This window comes from Micromys minutus (assembly GCF_963924665.1).
Source record: "Micromys minutus genome assembly, chromosome: 1".
Taxonomy (NCBI): Eukaryota; Metazoa; Chordata; class Mammalia; order Rodentia; family Muridae; genus Micromys; species Micromys minutus.
This window is the reverse complement of record NC_137969.1, coordinates 55600404-55625202: the sequence shown is the minus strand read 5'-3', so window position 1 is coordinate 55625202 and position 24799 is coordinate 55600404. Positions and strand designations below refer to the sequence as shown.

General features: G+C 39.6%; 1 protein-coding gene across 1 annotated transcript in view; it reads left to right on the top strand.

Annotated features, from left to right (window-relative positions):
• The window catches only part of USH2A (usherin), a gene marked incomplete at both ends in the record, with an annotated part of 645989 nt that overhangs the window by 46051 nt on the left and 575139 nt on the right, over nt 1-24799 (top strand). The window contains one exon of the mRNA XM_080923960.1: nt 2434-2566. Coding sequence (XP_080780086.1) covers nt 2434-2566 — 133 coding nt within the window. The remainder of the gene's footprint in view (nt 1-2433; nt 2567-24799) is intronic.

The window sequence follows — 24799 nt, the reverse complement described above, 5'->3', positions numbered from 1 at the left end:
TTTTATTTGAATGATATGACAGAGCTGTCACCGGAGTGCTACCTGCTATAAAGAAAGCGCAAGAATTATCACCTTTATTAGAACAGTGGCACTGGGCTTCAGCCATACATTTCTAACTTCTGTCCCTCTGCAGAGACAATTTTCTTTTCTTAAATAAACTGTCATGCTCCTGTTAATATATTGTTGACTCTCTCAAGCTCTGAGAACGCTGCTGATATAAAACATGTATATGTTAGATTGGTAATAGTATCTTTAGTGTAACTGACGAGAACAAATGTGTTTCCCTCATGGCTGTGCTAATGTGATAAAGGAAAATTGGCTGTTCATCAGTTTTTGGGCTGGGTAAAGACAGTAGAGATGGAACCGCGTTCTTTTTTATGCATTAATACCACCGGGAACTTTTCTCCAGTTATATTTCATGTAGCCTGCATGTTGTGCAAAGATGCTGTAAAACATGAGATAATGCTACAAATAACAAACTGGAAGAGCCTGTATCTTTCATAACGATAACAGTCAAACACCAAATAACAGTAGCCAGCGGAGAAAAATGGGATGCAAGGGAAAAAAAGGCGCTTCCCTACTATTCAGCGGAGAGAAATAGATCTGGGCTCATGAGGAACCAGTATATGACTTTAGGTCTATTTCAGCTTTGTTTAAAATGGACTCTCATATAATCCCGGCTCAGTCCATTTCAGAAAGGACACACTAAAATGAAAGAAGTTGACTAGAAGGAAGAATACAATGTTGCCTAACTTTTTTTTAAAGTAGATTCATTTTACCAAGCAGTTTTGTCACTGACCCCTAGATTCCTGAGTTTGGTTTTTGAGTGGGGGTATTCTGGAAAGGTATTTGTATGGCAAGATTCACATAATAATGTGAAGGTTTCACCTTGCTTCAATGTTGCAAATCCTTTTAAAACAAAGACTGGGTTGAAACAGTTTAGAAAGAAAGAGTGGTTGTGGGAGGGAATGGGGTGGCCTTGATCAAAATACTTGTATGCATATACGAAACCCTTAAATACTAATAAATAAATAAAAACATATTGACACAGTAACTTACAAATAGCCAGAGAGCCACAGGCTGATAGGAATGTGCCTCTGGTAAAGTCCTGTGTGCTCTCTGACCTCTGTCCTCACACATGCATTTCTTTCTTTACTACTGAAGTCATACACCGGACTAGCACATCTGTTTTATCAATGAACCCACAGTAAACCTAACTCAAACTTCATTATCTGTCAAACTCCATTTTAGAATAACCCTGCTCTAGAATAATTCCCATGGCTGAACTCTGTTAAAGTATTACATGTCAGCCTTTTAATTGCATAACAGTACACTTCCATTCCCCCCCCCCTTCTGCCTGTCCCTTCATCCTCTCAGGCCTTTCTCTTTCCACTTGAGTTGCTTTGATAATTTGAATGCCTTTAACAATCAGAGACAACATCAACAGAACAGACTGTTTTGTAGACACTATTGTTGGTACCTAAACCGCAGTTGGTTTATTCTGAATCCGTGTATAATCATCAAAGATCATGCATAACCACAACCAAGAAGGTATTGCTTCCAAAACGTTGATTGATTGGTGATTCATATCATACCCCATGCCTGTCTCTTTATACTGTAACCCAGAAGTCATCAGAATACAATCAGTGGGTCATATCTGACTGGTTATCTAGTTTTGTGTTTAATGTTAAACTGACACCCAATCAGGCCTATTTGATTAAGTACCTTTGATGGCTTCTTTGCCAATGCTACATCAGAGCCGATGGCAGGTAAGGAACGGTTTAGCCACCACAGCAAACTCTTTAACTTGCAATATCCTCCCGGTATTTATTGGAAAATTGGTTCTCCTCTGATGTAGATAGGTATCAGATTGTCTGAATTTTGTAAGGTTAAAATGTGATTGCCAGATTTTTAATGTTATTTTATAATGGGAAAGTATACTTAAAAGCCATCAGCTGTACTCAAGTACCCAAATAAACGGGTGTTTATGGCGAGTATTTTGTACTAGTAATCCAGGGTATACCCACATGGACATCTTGGGTATATCTAGGTTTGGCTATTTCTCCCCTTATGTATTAATTTGTTTCCAAGTATGGACATGATGTCATTAGCATTCAAAAAATAACACAACCCCCAGAAAGCGCTGAAAGCCTAGCTATCCGTCAGCACACACCCAGGACAACACTGTGCAAACCCCATGAGCACCCCGGGAAATGTCCTCAGAGCATGAAAATCCCAGTGCACTGATTCTTATCTGCGTTTGTAATGTGCATAGATACTGCCCTCCTATTAAATAAACTGCTTCCATCTCCACCTGAAGGAAGCAGAGAGAGGGTGAAATTTCTTAAAGAAAAGACAGCAAAGCAGTGGGTGGGCATGCCGCTCAGAGCAAGCAGAAGTTTGTGCATTTGACAATGGGGATAATTCTTACAGGTGCATAAGACAGAAATCAGCTTCTTTGTGGATGGTTTGGAGGAGAACAGTACCGCATTTGATACAAGAGCTCTCCGTGATTCAATTACAGACTCAGCCTCCGGCACTATACAAATAGGACACAGTTTAAACGGTAAGATTTTTGTCTTCACAATTTTATTTCCTGTTAGCCAACTGCAGGTCCAGGATTTGAAAAGCAACCAAATGTTAACAGCATAATTAGATGTATTCAGTTCCTAGGGATACTGTAACAAACTTCTACCAATGCATAAAGGTTTTCGAGAATAGGAATTTATTTTTTACTGTTTCCATGCCAGCCACCTGTAATGGGAATTCAGTACTGCGGTTCCTTCTAGACGATCTAGACTACTCCACACTTCTGTCCTGGGTGCAGCCAGCAAACCTAGCCCATCTACTTACCACTGGGCAGTTCCATTTTGCCTTTACTGGTCTCCTCTGTGTTTCTTCCTTTATTTCCTTATAAGGAGAGTTGTCATCAAATTAAAGAGCCATCTCATTCAGGGTAAGTTCCACCTCAAGATCCTCAATGCCACTCACCAAGATCTTTCTTCTAAGGAGCCACAGTTACAGGCACCACATGGACACATCTTTTGAGGGAAACTTTAAAATGTAAATTTGTTTATTCTGATCTCTTTAGGCTACAAGAGAGCTGGGCATATAGCTCAGTCAGTAAGGGGGACCTAAACTCGTATACCCAATACCTATATTAAAAATTAATCTATGGGCTGGAGAGATGGCTCACAGGTTAAGAGCACTGACTACTACTGAGTTCAAATCCCAGCAACCACATGGTGGCCCACAACCATCTGTATGGGATCTGATGCCCTCTTCTGGTGTGTCTGAAGACAGCTATAGTTAATGTCTATATAATAAACAAATAAGTAAATTTTTTTAAAAAAATTTATGCATGGTGTCCTGAGTCTGAATTCCCAGCTCAGAAGAACAGAGATAGGTAAATGCAGTTCAGTGTGTTCCAGGATTGGTGAGAAACCCTGCCTCAAAATATCAGCTGGAGTGCTATCAAGGAAGACATCAGATGTCAGCCTTTGGCATCCACATACAAGCAAACATACATAGGTTCACTTACACATACATGTCTAACATATGTAATATTTTCCTTTGTTAACTCACTGACTTTTTATGAAGCGGTTAGTAAGTAAGAGCTCTAACATGCTTTGTAGACACCGAGGCATGCTCTCAACATGCACCACATCAGATCTGTGACAGCTCTACCTCCCACATTTATGGGAACGCACAGATTAAAAGATGGCTCACAGTACAAACAGAGAAGAGTAGAAAGTCAAAAGAAAAGTTGTCTTGAAATACCCAACACCCTTGCCTTCAAAATATTTGAACGTTGAGGCTAAAATCACATATAACGCATGCATATTATCAGAGAATCCAAACAACGAAGGGCTCCATGAACTAGGAAGTGTGCTACGCATTTCCACCCTCAGAGGCACAATCAAACTTCTCAGGCTCACCCAGATTTTTTTTTACCCATACAGTGAAATGTATGGTGACAAATGTACTTTCCCCAAAAGGAAATTATGACACATATGCCTTCACTGAGCTCTCTAAAAATAGACCTTTCCCCTCCAAATGTTGAAGATCCACATGTTGTGTCAATAGCTCTTTCCAGCACAGTGCTTCTTCATTCTCGGGGTGTATGTCACATGCCATTGTGTGGCATGCTTCTAAAACAAGTGTCTGTAATGAATCTCTATATAATTTCTCATGCTTCCAAGTCATCAAAAAGCTATTTGACTATATATATATATATATATATATCCCATATTTTCACCAATATATATGTGTATAAATTCATATATATATTATATATATATTTGAACAATCATCTGCTTATATAGCTCCTCGATGATCTATACTCTTGGGCTAATTTGCCAAGAGGTGAAATGGACCTCTTTGCTGACTGACTATATAACCAGGTAAAGCTACTACTGCCTCGGTGTTCCCTCAGCTTTAAGATGATGGTGATGATGCTGGCAGGGGTGATGCAGAACTCAGTGCGGCAGTGCAGTGGACAGTGTTAGCATGACTGATTCATCTGCACGCACTAGATGCCTAGAAATGCTACTTAATTGTCAACTGAGCAAATGCAATTCAAAGCAACACGTGTAGCATGTACTAACTCATGTGGGTAAATGCTGCTATTACTAATGTCTGCAATTATCTCCGCAGATGTATCCATAGAAGGAGAGGGCTGGGTTGGAGCATACAGCTTCTTTATGTGCTAGTACATAGAACAGGTTGTTCTAATGTATAGCTACAGAAAGTTGTGAAGATTTACAGCCCTTACTGAAAGGGTATTGTTACTTCAAACACTTTCGTGCATGGTGTGTGTGTGTGTGTGTGTGTGTGTGTGTGTGTGTGTGTGTTTGTGTCTCTGTGTGTGAGTATATGTGTGTGGTGTGTATCTGTGCATGTGTGTGTGTCTATGTATGTGGTGTGTATGTGTGTGTGGGGGTATGTGTCTATGTGCGTGGTATGTATGTGTCTGTATATGTGTCTGACTCTGTGTGTGTGTGTGTGTGTGTGTGTGTGTGTGTGATACTTTTAAGGATTATGTGAGAAAAGCACTGTTGATATAGAGTGAGCTAGCCTTTACTGAGGTTGACAAGCTTTCCTCACTCTCCTTGACTTTTTTGCATTTAATTTGTAGATTCCTTAACTATGTTATGTATCTAAATTATACCACATGATTTCCACTTATTTGGAAAATTCACTAATATACCTAAGAATATCATGTTGAATGTTTTATCCAGTCTTTTAGATGCCCTGCTAACTTGGTTCAAGCATTTGGAGCCATTATTGAATTCTTTGGTTCATTCCAAAACATCCACACAAGGTAGAATGTCATTCCTAGAACTGTAGCTTCTATGATGTGTTTGAAGATTTGTTTTTATTACGTAGACTGTATGTGCAGTGGGGTGGAGTATATGTCCTTGGGTGCAGTGCTCACAGTGACCAGAAGAGGGCATCAGATCCCTAGAAACTGGAGTTATGGGTGGTGAACAGTTGACAAGGGGAACTGAACTCAGGTCTGCTTGGAAAACCTAAGCAGTCAAAACTACCAAGTCATCTCTCCAGCCCCTACTTGGTGAGTTTAAATAGCTGTATGCATCTGCATAGCTCTCGGGGTGAAAATGGGTATAGAATATTTCTACTGTTTCAAAGATCAGCTCTAGAGACGTGCCCTGCATGAATGTGCATGGAATACTGTTAGGAGAGACTCCTGCCACTGTCTGTTCTGGAACTAACATGCAGATATGCAGGGAGCATGCTAACTTCCTGTTCCTCAGGACTATCTCCGTCAGATTTAGCCACGTTATATGCAGCAACGTCTCTAGCTTCAGAAAACACTTCCAAATAACTTTCCAGAGAAAATATCACAATCAGTAATACTGAGGATGGTGACAGGCTCACAACTTACCACTGTCATTGTCGTCCCTGATTCTGCCAAATGGGCTGAGGTGCATCTTCTGATGATCAATAACACTGGGAATTTTTCACACTCATGTTGTCATGTGAGTATGCTTTCCTATGAACTACCTATTCTGGATAGATTGTTTTGGACCAATTTTTGATTGGATACTTTGTCTTTTTATTATTAATTTGTAGAAGTTCATTACTCTTTTGAATGTGAATCTTTGATAAATACATGATTGACAGGCATTATCTTCCAAGATATAGATTATAGTTTCATTATCTTTTTTGTTCTTTTTTTTTTTACTGGATATTCTCTGTATTTACATTTCAGATGTTATCCTCTTTTCCCAATCTCATCCCCCTCCAACTCCCATTGACTCCACAAAGATGCTTCTTCTCCCAACCACCCTTACCCACTTCAGAACCTTGGGATTCCCCTACACTGGGAAAACATGCCTTCACTGGACCAAAGGCCTTTCCTCCCACTGATGCCAGAGAATGCTATCCTCTACTGCATATGCACCTGGAGCCATGGATCTCTCCATGAAAACTCATTGGTTGGTGTTTTAGTCCCTGGGAGCTGTGGTAGATTTGGTTAGTTGATAATTTTGTTCTTCCCATGGGGTTCTAGACTCTTTCAGCTCCTTCAGTCCTTTATCTCCTTCTTTGGGGTCTCCGTGATAAGTCTGATGGTTAGTTGCAAGCATCCTCCTCTGTATCAGTATGGCTCTGGCAGAGCCTCTGAGGAGGCATCCATATCATGTTCCTGCCAGTAAGTACTTCTTGGTATCAGCAATAGTGTGCGGGTTTAATGGCTGCATATGGGGTGAATCCCCAGGTGAGGCAGTCCTGGATGATCTTTTCTCCAATCCCCACTCCTCTATTTGTCCCTTTATTTCCTCTCATGAGAATTTTGTTCTCCCTTCTAAGAAAGACTGAGGTATCCACATTCTGGCCTTCCTTCTCTTTGAGCTTCATAAGTTCTGTGGATGTTTCTTGGGTACTCTGAGCTTTGGGGGCTAGTATCTGTTTATCAGTGAGTACATACCATGAGTGTTCTTTTGTGCCTGGGTTACCTCACTCAAGATGATAACTTCAAGTTTCCCCCATTTGCCTAGGAATTTCACAAAGTCATTGTTTTTAATAGCTGAGTAGTACTGCATTGTGTAAATGTGCCACAATTCCCGTATCCATTCCCCTGTTGAGGAACATCTGGTTCTTTCCAGCTTCTGGCTATTATAAATAAGGCTGCTATGAACATAATGGAGCCTGTGTCCTTGTTAGATGTTGGAGCTTCTTTTGGGTATATGCACTTTTCCTTTATAGTGAAACCCAATTTACAGATCCTTCTTTTATTCTTAACATGCTTTGTGTTTTATGACTATACCTTGACACACTTTGATGTCATGAAGAATGCATTCTCATATTTTATTTTGGGAACTTCATTATTATGTATCTTTAACTTAGGGATGTGTTCTATCTAGAATAGATATATGAATGTGATGGAACAGAGTGGCGAAGCTTAGTCATTTCTTTCCTATACAACTAACATAGAACTCTTTTGAGCCATCTGATCATCTTTGCATATGTTAAGAAGGGTTCCTTTCTGAACTTTGTTATCTGCTCTTATGACCCATGTATATCTGAGTCAAAATGTTTAGTCTCAGTTGTTAATGCTTGAATTTTTACATCTTTCTGGGTCAGTTTCCCAATTTTCTTTTTTTTTTCCCCAGGGTTGTGTTGCCACTAACTTAAACTTTAAAAGTTGTGTTTCAGTTTCTGTTTATACTTTATTTAAATCAGAATCAGTAAGTTTGGGGCTGGAGACATGGTCAAGGTTAAGAGTACTTACTGCTCTCTGAGGATGTGAGTTGGTTCCCAACATCCATAATCGCTGGCTCACAACCATCTGGAATTCCAGCTCCAGGATAACCTGTAGTCTCATCTACCTTCTACATGCTTCTGTACATGTCACATCCACACATCATACCACACACACCAAACATGCATGCACAGACACATGCACACACATGCGCACACACATACCACAATGCATGCATGCACACACATATACATCACACATACAGACATGCACACACATGCACAAACACTACACACACATACCACAATGCATGAATGCATAAACATACACACACACACCACACTTACATGCACACACACATGCACAAACACAGACACAGAAATAAAAGTAAATCCTAAAATTATTATGTCAATTTTGAAGGAATGGAGATGTATCCATCTAAATTCTCCAACCCATGAGAGTGATAGATTCTTCATGACAGTGATGGTTTCTTCATGACAGTGATGGTGTCTTTATGACAGTGATGGCTTCTTCATGACAGTGATGGTTTCTTCACTACAGTGATGGTTTCTTTATGACAGTGATAGCTTCTTCTTGACAGTGATGGTTTCTTCATGATAGTGATAGTTTGTTTCTTCATTCCAACAATGGTTTGTTTTCCTTATAGAAAACTTCTATTTGTTATACTAATTTCTGCATGTTCATTAGTTGGCATTTTTAAAAGAGAAGGTTTAAAGAAAACCCAGGAAGAACACTTACTGTTTCTGTTTACTCTCTACCTCACTTCTCAAACCTGTTACCAGCAGCAGTAGATGTTATGCTTTATAACATGTTCATTCTTTTGTGATTTGACTCCAAATACTTTAAAACCAATGAGACTATATTTGTAAAGTTTTGTGTTCGGCAAACAGGAATGAGTTTAAAACAGTTGTATTTCTTTGGTCAAAACTATCTAGCCCTGTTCAGTTTGTGGCTTTTAATTTATGATTGTGATTAATGCATGATATACAAGTCCATCACAAGAACCATATGAGATCATATACATTTAAAAGAAATTGGCTTGCTGCCCAAGAATGAAAGTAGCCTCAACCTACGATATAAACAAAAATACTTATAAGGAAGTCTGACAACAATATGGGTTAGCAAGACAACATCAATAGGATCTCTACCAAAAGAAACTATGGCATCCTTAGCCATGGGTCTTAGAAGACTAGGTATGAATTCTTTCCTGTAGATCAGGCTACAATGTACTCTAGAAAGCAGCTGGCTACCCTTGTGAAGTGAGAAGGGAGATGCAGGATGTGTTGAGAGGAGTAGAAGGGAGGGGTTGAGGAGGGAGGGGAGAGAGGGGCTGAGGGGAGGGGCTGAAGAGGAAGAAGCTGGGCTGTGGAAATGATTAAGATGAATTGTATACATAAAAAAGTCAAAAATCATTTCAATATGAATATACCCTTAAATCTGATAAACAGGGGAAAAGTAAACTCAGTAGTTGGTGTTTTCAGAAACTTGGTCTTAATAATTAGCATATGGGGGGAAAAATCAGTACCCTGCAATCAGAAAGTTTGAATCGCACGTTTAAATCCTGTGAACCTTATTAGGTCTTTAACCCCCACTTGTGTTTCTAAAAGTCTTCCCTCACATTAGCTGTAGCTGAGAGTGTCTGTGAGCACTATAAATTTGTCTACTTTGCACTGTGGGGCTAAAATGACTTGACTCTGTTCTACTTCAGTGCACTAAATGCTGAACTGATGCCTCAAAAGGCCATTCGAATCTGAAAATGATATTTGTTTTTTAAACTCCATGAAAAGGGTTTTTAGCTATGATTAAAACTCAAGAAATGGGAAATAGCTTCTTATAAATATCTGTTTTTTATTACTTTTTTTTTTTTTTTTTTTTTTTTTTTTTGCTTCTATTACGGGTATCTAGAGGCAGGGAGGAGGAAAGCTTGTTCTGAATGTCTAGCTGTACTCCATCAGCCTGTAGGTGTGATGGTACCTACTGTATCTTTTCTCTAATTAGAGATGGCATGCAGCCTGGCTCATTACTTCTGCCTAATGAGCCAGGCTCCCTGCCACCTCTCTAATCAAAAAAGAGAGAGGGACAGAATCTTCTTATGGACTTTCTATAAATCACTTTATTTTTCTTTCTTTCACCATTTTTTAATAAGAAAGTGAAGTCACCGTTCAACACAGTTTTGTCCATATCCAAGATGGCTTTGTTCAGAGAGGACAGCTATGTATGCAAGACATCTCTGCCACCTAAATGAAAGGTGCTGTCATGCAGGACCAGGCTAACTGCTCTGCTTTCCGAAGAACTGCCCCTGGCATAGGACCGTCCAGTGGGGCCGATAGCACATTGCGAAGTGTGTTTATTAGTCCTCCTGCCTCTCCCTGTCCTAGCTGGTGATAACTTCTCACATGAGTACTGACTGCCATTGGGATGCTCCTGAGTCATATCTGTATTTGTCGTTAATTGTTCTGGGGACACATTTAGAAAATTAATAGATGAAAGGAATGATTTTTTTCTTTTTTTACTGGATATGCCTCTATGTATGTTAATGCGGTAACTTGATTTGATCAGACGGCCTTTTAGATATAAAAATAGACCATCCTTATTGTACACGTTATTTCTCTGCTGCTGGCATGAAGCACAGTGACCAAGGCAACTTAGAGAAGAAAGTTTATTTAGGCTGACAGTCCCAGAGAATTTGAGTCCATCATGGCAAGGAGAAGGAAGGCGTGGGAGCAGGAAACTGAGGGCCTCTATCTTGAACCGCAAACATGAGACAGAGAGGGCAAACTGAAAATGGTGCTGGTCTTTCAACTCTCAAATCCTGCCTCCAGTTATGCACTTCCTCTAACAAATATGCACCTCCCCAAATAGCACCGCCAGCTGGAGAGCAAGTATTTAAATGCTGGAAACTCTGAGAACATTTTCACTCAACCCATCATATATATCAACCAAGGTCTGCCAGCTCCTTCCTAAGGATATACTCTTTCCATTGTAGATTTATCTCCAGGCATCCAACATGTCTCTAGCCTTAGAGAGTTAAAGTGGCAAACCTGTAGTTATGACCAGTACCATGGATTATAACAGCTCCTTAAATACTGGATTCAAAATTACAGAGCCATGTGGATCACAGTCAGACTGAGCACAGGGACCAAAATGGAGGAGTTAGATAAAAGAAAGAAGGAGCTGAAGGGGTTTATAATCCCATGGGAAGAACAATAATATCAACCAGCCAAGCCCTCTGGGCTCCCAGGGACTAAACCACCAACCAAAGAGTACTCAAAGGGACCCGTGCCTCCAGCTGCATATGTAGCAGAGGATGGACTTGTCAGACATCAATAGGAGGAGAAGCCCTTAGTCCTATGAAGGCTCATTTCCCCAGTGTAGGAGAATGCCTGGGCGTTGAGGTGGGAGTGGGTGGGTGGGAGGGGGAGCATCCTCATAAAAGCATGAGGAGAGGGGAGAACTGGGGAATATAAATGCATAAACTATCCAATAAAAAAGGGGAGATAAACAGAAGTGATTTATAAATAGATTTTCAGTTTCCTATCAGGTGAGGAATACCTTGTTATGTACTTAAGTGGACAAGTCTTTCTTCAGAAGATTGTTGGCCATGAGGCATTAGTGAGCATTTATTTGCTGAGTATTGATGGAAGTGGATGTTAGGGAAGATGGCCCAAGCTCACCCAGTTACTTTTACTTTGGTGCATCTGAACTCATATGAGTGCTCTTGACTCTGGAGATGGGGTACAGCAACATTTTCAAAGTCTTACTATTTTAACCTCAGGTACGCTAGGAAATCCACTTTCTCTAGTTCTCCCATGTTCTTGCTAATTTTGAGAACCCTTTGAGAATTACAATAAATAAATAAATAAATAAATAAATAAATAAATAAATAAATAAGTAAGTAAGTAAGTAAGTAAGTAAGTAAGTAAATGGGAGACTATCTGAATTCCTGAATGAATGAAGAGGGGTAAATGCTGTGGAAAAAATATGGTACATGGGAACATGAGGTTACTCCGCTATAGCACAAGAATCTAAGTTTGATCCAAAATAAGGGTCCAAATAAGAGGTCGCAATGCATTGTGGACCTGTAACCCTAGAGCTGGGAAGAGAGACAGGACAACAGGATCGTCCTAGCCTATTGGCAAGCTCTAGGTCAGGGAGAAATCAAAACCCAAACTAAACTAAAACAAGACAAAACCACACAAACAAAAACCCCAAGACAGACAGCAATTGAGGAGTGATTCCCGTGGCTGCTCTTTGCCATCTAAATGACCGCTCTCATGTGAACAGACATGTATGCTTGTACTCACACACACAAAAAAGAAAAAAGATATGTAGACGTGTAGGAGGTTCTAATTAAATACAAAATTGATTGCAGTTCATTGCGTGGAAGTGGCCTAACTGGAGTTTCCGAACAAACAGGCAGTTGCGAAGGAAGAGATATGGAGTGTAAGATTTGCAGCCATATTGGATAAGAGGTGCTGATTAAGAGCCCATGGGAGCTATGTAATCATGAATTCGTAGAACAAAGACAAGTATTTTATAATCTTGTAATTTGAGACCTACTGGCATGATAATATATCAACAAATATGAATGGAAGGTATTGAGATATCTGAATAATTCACTGGGAATTTAAAATTTATCCAGCGCTTATCATTTTATTGTTTGGCAAAGAATGAAAGGAAAAGAAAAACTGCCAAGATAACATTATTGTGGGACAGAGCTTGGCCACCTGGCAACCGAACAAAAGTTAAACGGTGGACTTAATCAAAACATACTGATTCGGGGACATAAAGAATCTAATTACACAATGGTTTGAATCTGTTCTCCAAAAAAAAAGAAAGTTTACCGGAGAGTTCAAGAAGCAAAGACCTGGAATAGTGAAAGTGTGCAAAAGAAAGGTGAACAAACACAATCCTGCCCTACACGGGAGAATAAACAGCAGTGTGAGGAAGGAGACCCGACTTGCGATAGTCCAGCTACATGAGTTGTCCCCTGAGAAAGGCAGGGGTGTGTGGGATAATCTCTACCCTGTGGGTTGCTGAAGCACAGATACTAAATGTCTGGACAGACATTTGCCAAAGCGTACTTCAGGTGACATAACAGTACTGGTGACCTTGCTCTCAGTGACCTATACATGTTTAAAGTGTTTTCAAATGTTGGATGAGAGTGGGCAATGTAATCACTTCATGGAGTAAGGTCTGAGAGCATAACCACCTGCTGGTTTCCAGAGACTCGAGGTTTCACAGTATAGGGAGTGATCTTGGGACTTTTACATATTAAATTTTTTTTCAGGGTATGTGATGTTTGGAAAAACAATGCCTCTCAAGACATTTAGATATTTGTATAAAAATTATAATTTCCCAAATAATCAATTATGAGGTATGAGCCTTAGAGCCAGACAGATTGGGAGTTGACCCCAACTCTTAGGTGGAAGCTGAGTGTTGTCAGGAAGTTAGGGGATTACCAGCTGCATAGCAAGTTTGAGACAAAAGGCAGAGAGTAAGGGAAAATAGGGGGAGGGGAGTGAGAAAAGGAGAGAAAGACAAAGACAGAGAGATAGGGAGAGAGACAGGGAGAGGGAGACAGACAGACAAACAGACAAACAAAGACGGGGAAGAGAAAGAGAAAAGAGAAAAAGAGAGAGACAGAAAAACAGGAAGAGAGACAGACACAGAAAGAGACAGAGAGAAGAAGGGAGAGGGAGAGAAGCAGGGAGGAAGGAAAAGGGAGAGAAAGAGAGAGAAGAGGAAGGGAGAGAATTTGATTATTAGAACCACTAAAACAGACAATTAAGTTAAAATACAATTAAAAGAAAATAATGTATTGGGAAATGAAAGGAAAGGGATGATCAGATCTCTCTATAAAGCAGTGGGTAAATGAAGAAAAATATATTTAATATAAAAGAAGAAAAACCAATAAAAGGATGAAGAGAAAGAAGGAAAGAAAAAACACTGCACAGTACAATGGAGGTAAAGCACTCATCCCCTCCGTGGGTCTGACATGCCCTTGCGGTTATGTGACCCTGGGCAGCACAGCAAATGTAGGTGTCTGCTCCTTGTGTCTGTACACACATACCATCATGGTAGTGACAATGCTTGGGACCGAGCTCTCAGCTCAGCATCTTAAGTGCGGACTGGAGCCTTTTGCAGAACAAAACCAAGTTCCATGACTGAAAGCAAACTCTAGGTACTTTGGATCCAGAAGTTTTGGATACTTTTGTGAGTACCTGGGTCCCAGGTACCCCTGGATTCCTCACGGAAGGTGTAGCAACAGCTGCCCTGCATGGAGTAGGCACAGAGCACCCCGTGTGCCCCTAGCCCAGCATCTTCATTCCGTTTAATAATATATTTTCATGTTGATATTATACTATTATTATAGTTATATATAAATATAATATAATTATACTATGATTACATCACTTCACCTTTCCCTTTTTTCTTCCTTAGCCTTTCCATATACCTCTCCTTGTTCCCTCAGAAACCCAAGGCCTCTTCTTTCACTGTTCTTCCAGGTGTGTGTGTGTGTGTGTGTGTGTGTGTGTGTGTTCCTAAATATGCCTGCTCAGTCTGTACAATGTTTCTTATACGTGTGTTCTCAGGACTGACCGTTTGATAACCAATTGGTGTGCTCCTCTCTGTGTAAGACTTTGTGTCCCACTCTCAACATTCCTTACCTACATAGAGTTCTTTGGGATTGGTCCTGTCTCTGTTCATCAAGCATCCAAGCATCGGCTCAGACTTCTATTTCCTTTCAGCTGCTCCAGAGAGCTGTCTTAAAAGGACAGTGGACTCAACTGCCCTTTGTGTCTCTGTATAGGCTTCTCTTCTGCGGCAGTAATAAAAGACTGACCAAGCGAGAAAGGGTTCATTTTAGGTGACAAATTCTTAGATGGTCAACGTTCATCGTGGCAGGGAATCCATGACAGCAGGAACAGGAGTCTGATTTACCAAGTCATTGGTCAATGAGCACAGGAGTTGGGGCCAGTCTGTAAACCCAAAGCCTACCCCAGTTACTTACTTCCTTTCTCTCACAGGACTCCACAGGATCCCCTAGCAGTGCTGTGCTCTGGGAGAGCTCAAGTACATGAGCCTTTGGGGAATGGTCCTCATTCAAACCTGCAGGTTGATGCAGAAGTGGGGTGAGGATGGGGCTACAGCCCCAGAAACTAACTGTGACTACATGGCATATGACACAAGGGATTCTAATAAATGAATTTCACAAAGATCGGTGAATTCTGAAAAAACGGGAAAAAACAACTGGGTAGAGTTAAGAAAGTCCAGTCCTGAACAAGATCAACGCTGAGATGGAGTCTGAAGAAGACATAGGGTTCTCTGAACTGAAAAAGTTTAATTGGTGGGAATTGTAAGAAAAAATGTCTTTGGTACGTTTGATCGGGTTCGAAGCTTGAAGATGAGTTTGATGACCTAGAACACTTGTGAGGGTTAGCAGGGATTAGCTGGAGAAGTAAGGGGGTGATAGGGAGGGAATATGACCAAAATACATGTATCAAATTCTCAAAGAACTGACAAAAAATAAAAAGCAAAAACATCAGCAGTCACCAATATAGTTCTCATATTTCTATTTTCCTTGTGTGCTTGCATGTGTGTGCCTGTGTGTGTGTGTGTGTGTGTGTGCATGTGTATGTGTACCCATGCACTTGTATGCATGGGGTCAGCATGTTGTCATTTCTCAGCAGTTACAAACCCTGTGGTTTTGAAATAGGAACCTGAGGCAGATGGATAGCGTCGGACTGGCTAGCTGACAGTCTGGCTGCTGTGTCTCAGCCTCCCCAGCACATCACCTTGTCTGAGGTTTTTGTGGTCCTGCAGATCGAGCTAAGATCCTCAGGTTGGTATGCCAAGTGCTTTACGGTCTGAGCCATCTTCCCAGCCTCTGTTTTCAATGAGCTTCCTTCAGATGCCTCACAGAACTGGTAGGGGCCCAGTCATCAGGACAGGGAGATGACATGTGGTTCCAACTGGCAGAGACATACTGGAGCTTAGGCTTCCCAAAGCAGAAACTGTAGTGTGATCTTCCAAGATAGCTCCCATCAGGGCAGGACACTTCTGCCTTTTATTCGAGGAACACAGAACTCTTTGTACATGCCAGCATGCTGTGCAGCCCCGAGGTCAGACTGAATCAGCCCGCCTTGCGGTGTGCCTGTTGCCCCAAGATTTTGCTGACTGCATCCTTCCCTCTTTCTGCTCTTGGCCAGCATGGACTTCAGCAGGATCCGAGTGGCCCCTCACTCCTGCCTAAGCACATTATTTCTTAAGTCTTTTTCTAGTTGCAGTGTCTCTGGTTCTCTCCAAGTCTCAGTCCATTACTGCAGTTTCCCACTCACAGATGAGAAGCTGTTTTCCTGGCTGGTTTCAATTCCCGGCTGTAACAGAGTCAGAGGGTACCCACTGCCTCTCCTCCGCCATCTTGGCTCTCCCTGGGCTAGCTACTATTTCATATAATTGTATCTTTTTAAAGAAACACTTCCATATCCTGGCAAAATAAGAATCATCTACTTTTCCCCCCATAACGTTAATTTCTGTGCTGTGTGTGATATAAAGATTGAATTTTAAGTGATTTTATTGGTACGTGTTTGTCCCTTTGATTTTTTTTTGTTGAATATCCATGAATTTCTTCCTGATTGTAAAGTCACCTTGATCTGCCACTCTAGTTTTATGATTGTGTACTTCCTGTTTGTTTCAGAGGTCAAATTAATCAACTTCTTGTCAAAAGTGATACCATTTGATTGTATATTGATGTCTCAGAGTATGTTCTTTTTCTGAACTTTCTTACCAATATTCTGCAAACAATAGCTCTTAGATACTATTTCCCCAAATGCATTTTAGGATCTCTTTCAAGACAATTATCTAATAAGAATTTTATTAAAATATAATTTAAATAATATTAAAGTATATGAAGGACTTACATTGCTATTTTATTGAATATCTGCATCTTTCATTATGGTATGTGATTCTGTTTAGGTATTGTTTTAATAAAGTGATTTGTTTTTATTTTTAAGTGTGTGTGTGTGTGTGTGTGTGTGTGTGTGTACTTACTGTGGAAGTTCAAAGGAGTAGGACCTCTTGGATCTTGTGATGCAAACAATATGAATGCTAGGGACAGACCTGGGCTCCTTACAAAACCAGCACATGCCTTAACTTTTGACTATATTTCCAGTTCCTTATTTAGGTCTTCTTCCATGTGTTTTGATAAATTCCAGCATGAAGGCTATTCATATCTTTTGTTTATCCCTATGAGATTTAACGTTTTACTCTTGTATAAATAGTATTCTTCACACCAGAGTTCCTGTTATATTTTGCTTACATAAGAACATGTTATGGTTTGTATGTCAACCTTACTGCCATTGCCACTTTACAGCTTCCACTAGTTCTAGTGTTTGGTTCTAGACTTGTGGCTTTTCCATGTAGAAAACCATGTAATAGAAATAAAACATTTGTTGCATTTTTACTTCTCTAAATTTTGAGTTTCTTATGATTATGGGATGTTGATTCTTTAATTTAAATTTTTATGAGACAAGGTCTCATTCTGTGATCAAGGCTTGCCTGGGATTTATTATACAGCCCAAGTAGGTCATAAATTCATACTAATCTTCCTGCCTCCATTCCCCCAGTTCCAGGGTTGTAGGTGTGAACTGTCAAACCCAGCTAAAAATTCATGTACAGTATTGAAAAGAATACACAGAACAAGTATCTCCAGGCTGCCGTTGGTTTGATGGAAAGCCTTTCAATTCTCCCATTAAAAAAGACCATCGTGGGGTCTCCATACAAAATTTGGTTCTTATTTCTGGTTGCTTAAGGATTTGTGTTTGTGTGTGAAATTTCAAGACATGATGGAGCTAGTGTGTTAATGTCCAATGTTTTTATTGACGGTCACACTGAGACTGGGGATGTAGTGTCTCTGTCTTACCCTGTTATCTTCTTGTTCAAAGCTCAAGTCCAACTGGATCAAAGACCTTCACATAAAACCAGCTACACTAAAACTAATTGAAGAGAACATGGGGAAGAGCTTAGAACACATAGGCACAGGGGAAATTTTTTTAAACAGAACACCAATGGCTTATGCTCTAAGATTAAGAATCAAGAAACGGGACATCTTTGAAATCACAAAGTTTCTAAAAGGTTAAGAACACTGTCAAGAGGACAAAACAGCAGCCAACAGATTGGGAAAGAATGTTTACCAATCCAATATCTGATAGAGGGCTAATATCCAATATATACAAAGAACTTAAGAAGTTAGACCCCAGGAATCAAATAATCCTATAAAAAATGGGGTACAGAGCTAAACAAAGACTTCTTAACTGATTAATACCAAATGGCTGAGAATTACCTAAACATTCCTAGTCAACAGAGAAATACAAATCAAAACAATCCTGAGAGTCCACCTCACACCAGCCAGAATAGCTAAATTAAAAAACTCAGGTGACAGCAGATGCTGGCAAGGATGTAGAGAAAGTGGAACACTCCTTTATTGTTGGTGGGATTGCAAGTCAGTACAACCACTCTGGAAATCAGCTTCATGACTCCTCAGAAAATTGGACTTAGTACTACCTGAGGACCCAGCTATTCCACTACTGGGCATATACCTAAAAGATGCTCTAAAATATAATAAGGACACATGCTCCACCATGTTCATAGCAACCTTATTTATAAGAGCCAGAAACTGAAAAGAATCTATATGTCCTTCAACATAGGAATGGATACAGAAATTGAGGTATATTTATACAATGGAGTACTACTCAGCTATTAAAAACACTGAATTTATAAAATTCCTAGGTAAATGGATGGAACTAGAAGCTATAATCCTGAGTGAGGTAACTGAGTCAAAAAAGAGCACACATGGTATGTACTCACTGATAAGTGGATACTAACCCCCAAAAGCTCGACATACCCAAGAAACAATGAAGCTCCAAAAGAAGGAAGGCCAGAATGTGGATGCCCCGGTCCTGCTCAGAAGAGAGAACAAACACTCATGGGAGGAAATACAGGGACAAATAGAAGAGAAGGGATTGAAGAATAGATCATCCAGAGATGGCCTCACTAGGGGATCCACTCCATATGCTGCCCCAAGCCCAAGAACTATTGCTGATACCAAGAAGTGCTTACTGGTAGAAGCCAGATATGAATGCCTCCTCAAAGCCTCTGCCATAGTCAATCAGATACAGTTAAGGATGCTTGCAGCTAACCATTGGACTGAACACATGGACCCAAATGAAGGAGATAGAGAAAGGACTAAAGGAGCAGAAAGGGTTTGCAACCCCATGGGAAGAACAACATTAGCAACCAACCAAACCCTCCAGAACTCCCAGGGACTGAATCACCAACCAATGAGCACACATGGAGAGACCCATGGCTCCAGTTGTATATGTAGCAGAGGATAGCATTGTCTGGCATCAATGAGAGAGAAGGTCTTTGGTCCAGTGAAGACACGTTTTCCCAGTGTAGGGGAATGCCAAGGTACTGAGGTAGAGAGGGTGGTTGGGAGATGGAGCGCCTTCATGGAAAGTAAGTTGAGGGGGAGAGAGGAGGGGAATTGGGGGAAAGGGGATAACATTTGAAATATAATATACAGAGAATATCCAACTAAAAAATTAATAAAAAAAGGCATACCCTGATACAACTTATGACATTTCACCAGGGGAAGTTCCTAATTATGGATATCCTTTACCTACAGGCTGAGAGAGACAATAAATTCTGCTAGCATTATCTATGAGGAAGACTGAAATTACTGTTGTTATTAACATCAGTACATAGTAACAATAATAGTAGTAATAATGTTCACAAAATGCTTAACATTGTTCAATGCTCTAATATATTATCTTAATGGCAGGTACCTATTTATTCTGTTATTTCACTCCTTTCTTTCTTGATTCTACATACTATAGACATTTTATGTTTACAGGAAATCTAGAATCCTTAACCTCCACCTGGCTTCTAAGTAAATCTCCATCAATTCATAAAAATTTCCTCAAGAAATCTGTCAAAAAATGTAAGCTAATGTTACTACTGTATCTCTTTGTGTATGAACAATTGTTCCTTTCTTGTTATATCTAAAAAACCTTTGCCTACATGAAGGCCATATCATTTTTCTATGATTTATTCTAGATGTGTTGTAGCTTAGAAATTAGCCTTGCTGTCCTCATCCAGCTGAACTGATGCACGAGGTAGATGATGGAGGTTAAGGTGCTTCAATATTTGAAATATAATTTAACAGTTCCAGGACCATTCAGAAGATGATTATTTTTCAATTTAATTTGCTTTGCTACTTTGTAAAAATGCAGTTCATCTCATTTGATTTCTGGATATTGCTTGAACTAGGTAGATAATACACTGCATTTTTACATATTGATTTCTCATCCTATGAATGGAGTCATGTATTTTCCATAAAATATTTAAATGAGTTTCTTAGAATTGTGCTATATATGTGAGGCACCCTAACTTCTCCAGTGTGGAAGATTAATACCTCCATGAAAATAAACAATGCTAGCTTGTTGTAGTGGTACAGAAGGATTTAGCCATTCACCATTAATTATGATGTGGTCTGTTGAAATTTTAGACTCAATTAACAACCAGACAATGTTCTTTTTCTTTCAAAGTGCTCAAATTGGTTTTATAATCATGAGCCACAGTTATAGTTGGGCAATTATTTGATGGAAAGGCTGAAGTCACAGAGAGGATGATGTCATATCTGCTCATTGCTGCCTTAACTTCATGTGTGACTTGGATCTAATATTCTGAACCTGCTTTTCATCCTTAAAATATATCTATATTTTAAGAATTATATGCTGTAATTCATCTTTATTATACAAATTTATGGCATTAAAACTTTTGGATGAATTTGTACCAGTAAATATTAAATAAGGAAAAGGCACCAGGCACCAGGCACCATGCCATACTATCACTGGCTACTCTCTGTTCCCCAGTGGTCTCACAACCTTCATGACTAGCCCATGCAGTTGCTGCCTGTCTTGCAGCTTTCTTGCTGTGGACTCTGCTCCCATTCCCAGCATCTTCCCCCTGTGATTACTTTCACAATTTCCAGTAATCCAGTAAAATCAAAACTCTAGAATCTTATAATTTATCAATCAGAGTTATATCAGTAAATTTTCACCCCACAAAATGTCCACACAATAAAATAGGAGCCAATTGATATTGATATAAACTGCCCATCTAGATAAGACAAATTGTCCTGTAATAATCCATCTTTTGTAAGATATTCATAACCACTTGTGATTATTTAAAGCCACATGGGGTGGGGTCATTCTTCTCCTCTTCCATCTTTTTTTTTCTTCTCCTAGTTCTGCTGCCTCTCAAAACTCTCTGCCCACTTTTCTTTCTTTTTCACTGCCCAATCACAGGCCTTGCCGTATCTTGTGCCTGCCCTCACCTGCATACAGCCATCAACCCACAAGCATTCTCATCACCTCTGTAGAGCCTGAGCTGCCTTGTGATTGATGTCTTTAGAATGCTTCTCTTCAGCCTTTTGAAAGAAGTTCCAAAGAGTTGTTGTTGTTTTTTAAAATTCTCAGTAGAATTTTCCAAGGAAGTCTCAAGTCCCAGGGTTTTTTTTGTGAGGTTTTTAACCCTACTCCTGTCTCCTTTCTTCCTCTGACTTGGCTTCAATACTTAGTGTCTTTCCATGAGTATCTAGTTTATCATGAGTACTAGTTTTAGTGAAAAACCTATTTATAGGCTTTAAATTTCACATGTATGATATCAGGAATATTATCTCATCTTTTATTTTTGATTTTTATAATGTGTGTATTTCCCCTTGTTCAATATATAATTGTCACACTTATAATCTTTCAAAGACCTCTTATTAAATACTAAAATACTAAAGCTTTAAAGCTTTAAAAGCTCCCTGTGATCATATCACAGTCTATATGTATGTATACATACATACATACATACATACATATATATGCATACATGTATATATATATGCATATATATATATATATATTCCAACAACTGTTGGAATTACAATCTAAGCACTATTTTCAGGACAGAGAGACTTTCCACTATGACTCTGTTTTTTAGCATTATTCTATCACTGTGAAGAGACATCATGACCACAGCTACTTGTATAAGAGAAAACATTTAATTGAGGCTGGTTTACAGGTTCAGAGGTCTAGTCCATTGTTATCATAGAGAGAAACATGGGAGCACACATGAAGACATGGTGCTGGAGATGTAGCTGAGAGTTCTACACAACAAGACCATGTAATCTCTCTCAAATAATGCCACTCTCTGATGATGAAGATGCATGAATATAAGCCTATGGGGGCTGTTCTTATATCACTGCACTCAATCATCCCTAATGACATTTTGATATAATTTTTATGCACACCTAGCAGTTTTTATTCATAGATGTTGTTATATTAGATTGATAAATAGTATTTCATGTTCTATTTACCATTATAAAGAGTCCAAAAGTATCTTACTAACATGGATGCATCTATAGAAATTAAACTTTTATCTAATGAACTGGAATGCTAACTTTATATACTAATTTTATCGTAGCTTCACTGTATGTTCTCTGGGATTTTTCAAAATGGAAAACATGCGCTCTAAGAAATAGAAGCAATGTATTGCTTCCTTTAAGATTGGAGTTTTATACTTCTTATTTAGCATCTTTGCAAATATATTCACGTGTAGGTATATGGACACTTGTTTGTACATACTTGTGTCAGGGTGCAGGTCCCTGCACAAACAGAGCCCCAAAGATGACAACAGTTCTTCTGATCTACCACATTTCTTTATTCCTTTTGAGGTAGGGTCTTCCACTGAGCCTTGAACTTGACTGACACTCTACAGGCTCCTAGCTCTGATCCTTACAGGTGCCTGTGGCCACACATTGCCGTTATGGGATACGGGCCTCGTGCACTGTTACCGCTGAGCTCTCCTCAGCTCTGCCACTGCTTTCACCCCAACTCATATGTTTATTTGTTCCAACCTCTCACTCAGAGTGAAGATTTTTTTTTCTGTATTTATTTCCTCCTGGGCAGCTCTGGTGTCTTTTGTGCATGAGTCATGTCTTTGTCCTTGGTCAACTTATATAATTTGGACCTATTTTTCCCATATGGATATTTTTCAAAGATAAAGTTCTTTATGGCATGTTTTTTCTCCTATGAATATCTGTTAAAATCAGGAAATAAGCAAAGGAATTGTTAAAGTCTCCTCCTGTGGGGATGTCCTTGACCTCTTGTGTGACCTCCTCTCTCACGGTCATAATGCCTCCTCTTGGAATGGATAATATATGTTCACTTTGTCTTTGCAAAACTTTCTCTAATTCTTTCACAAAATGCCCCACTATGAATTCTGAGGCACTGGCGATGACTGTCCTATCACAGACTCCAAAGTGTAAAACTCAAATGATTTTTAAAGGTTATAAAACCCAGCCCTTTTATTTTATAGATGATAAAATAGATTTCATTGTCCCTTTGCAGCAGAGCTTGCCTTTAACTATTATTAAGATATAGGAAGTGGATTCTAATTTATCAGCCTTGCTGAGGAAGCCTCCACACCTAACACCCCCTCTGTCTGCCATCTTTCCTCTTGGGTGACTACAGCAGTCTTTTCTGGCTCCTCTGCATCAGAACATGATTCCCTGGCTTCCAAATCTCAATATCTTTGAATGAACCTCAGACCCTGCCACTCACCTGTTCCCAACCTCCAGAGGCCTCTCATTTCATTCTGAATCAAACTCAGATCCTTAAAACCTGCTATAAAGCTTTTAACACTGCATACATCCATCTTGCTAGCCAGTTACTAGTCTTGCTCAACCTTCTAAATTCCTCTCCCTCCTTCCCTAACTCTGAGCTGGCTCCTTGTCATTCTGACATACATATCTTTAGGGGCCATTTACTCTTTGTTGTCCTCTTGCTACATGCTACTCCTAGATGTCCAGGGGAGTTAACTAACCTCCATTTCCACTGGAGTGGCATTCTTAATGAGGGTTCCTTTTGAACACACCACCCCAGAATAATTTGGCCCTGTTCTCACCCCTACACAACATTTTCTATTAACAACAGCATTTATTATGTTTATATATAACTCATGTTTATTATATCTCTGTATCTATTTAAACACTAGCTCTATAAAAGCTCTGTACTTTTCCTGTTTTTTGTTGTTGTCATGTTGTTTTGTTTTATTTTATTTTTGGTTGAGTGGTATGCATTTGGTTGCAGCAAAACTATCTAGTTCACATTAAGATCCAAATAAACATTTGTGGATGAAAAATAAATGGAATCAACCAAGCATTCCAAACCAGAGTAAAGACCCTGACAAGACCCAAGTCTCTGCTATTTAGGTCATGTCTCAGCAGCAGCATATGGTTCCACATCATAGAGGACTGCCCACTGTGTCTGTTACTTTGCTGTTGCTGTGATGAAGCAACTGGATCACAACTAATTTATAAACAAATCTGTTTATTTTAGCGTATGCTTTCAGGGGGAGAAGAGTCCATCATGACAGGGAGGTCCAGAAGCTAAGAGATCACTTCTCTGTGGCAAATAGGAAGTAAAGAGTGAGAACAGGAAAGAGATCAGGCTATTAAACCTCGAAGCGCGTCCCCTGTGACGCGCACTTCCTCTAGCAAGCTCCATCTTCTAAAGTCTCCATTATCACCTCGAACAATATCTCAGACTTTGGAACAAATGTTCAAATGTCAGAGTCTATGAAGGACATTTTTACTCAATCCATCATATCCACTGTTTGTTCTGGTATGATTTCTCGAGATAAATTGTTTCCCTCTGAACTGCTATATAAACACTATACACAGTATTTTATACTGAAGAAACAAGTCTAATGGACAACTTGTTATATAAATTAGCATTGGGTCTCTTTGCTAATGTGTACGATTTTATCAACTTCATGTGGCTGCATTTACAACGTGGGTGACTTCTACAATAAAAGTTTGTTTCCTTGGAGTACAGTGTAATAACAATATCAATTTATACAAGACTTTGCTCAATTTCAAAATGAGGGAAGGACTTCCTTGAATCTTTCTTGTGCTCATTTATGTCTCAGCACTGC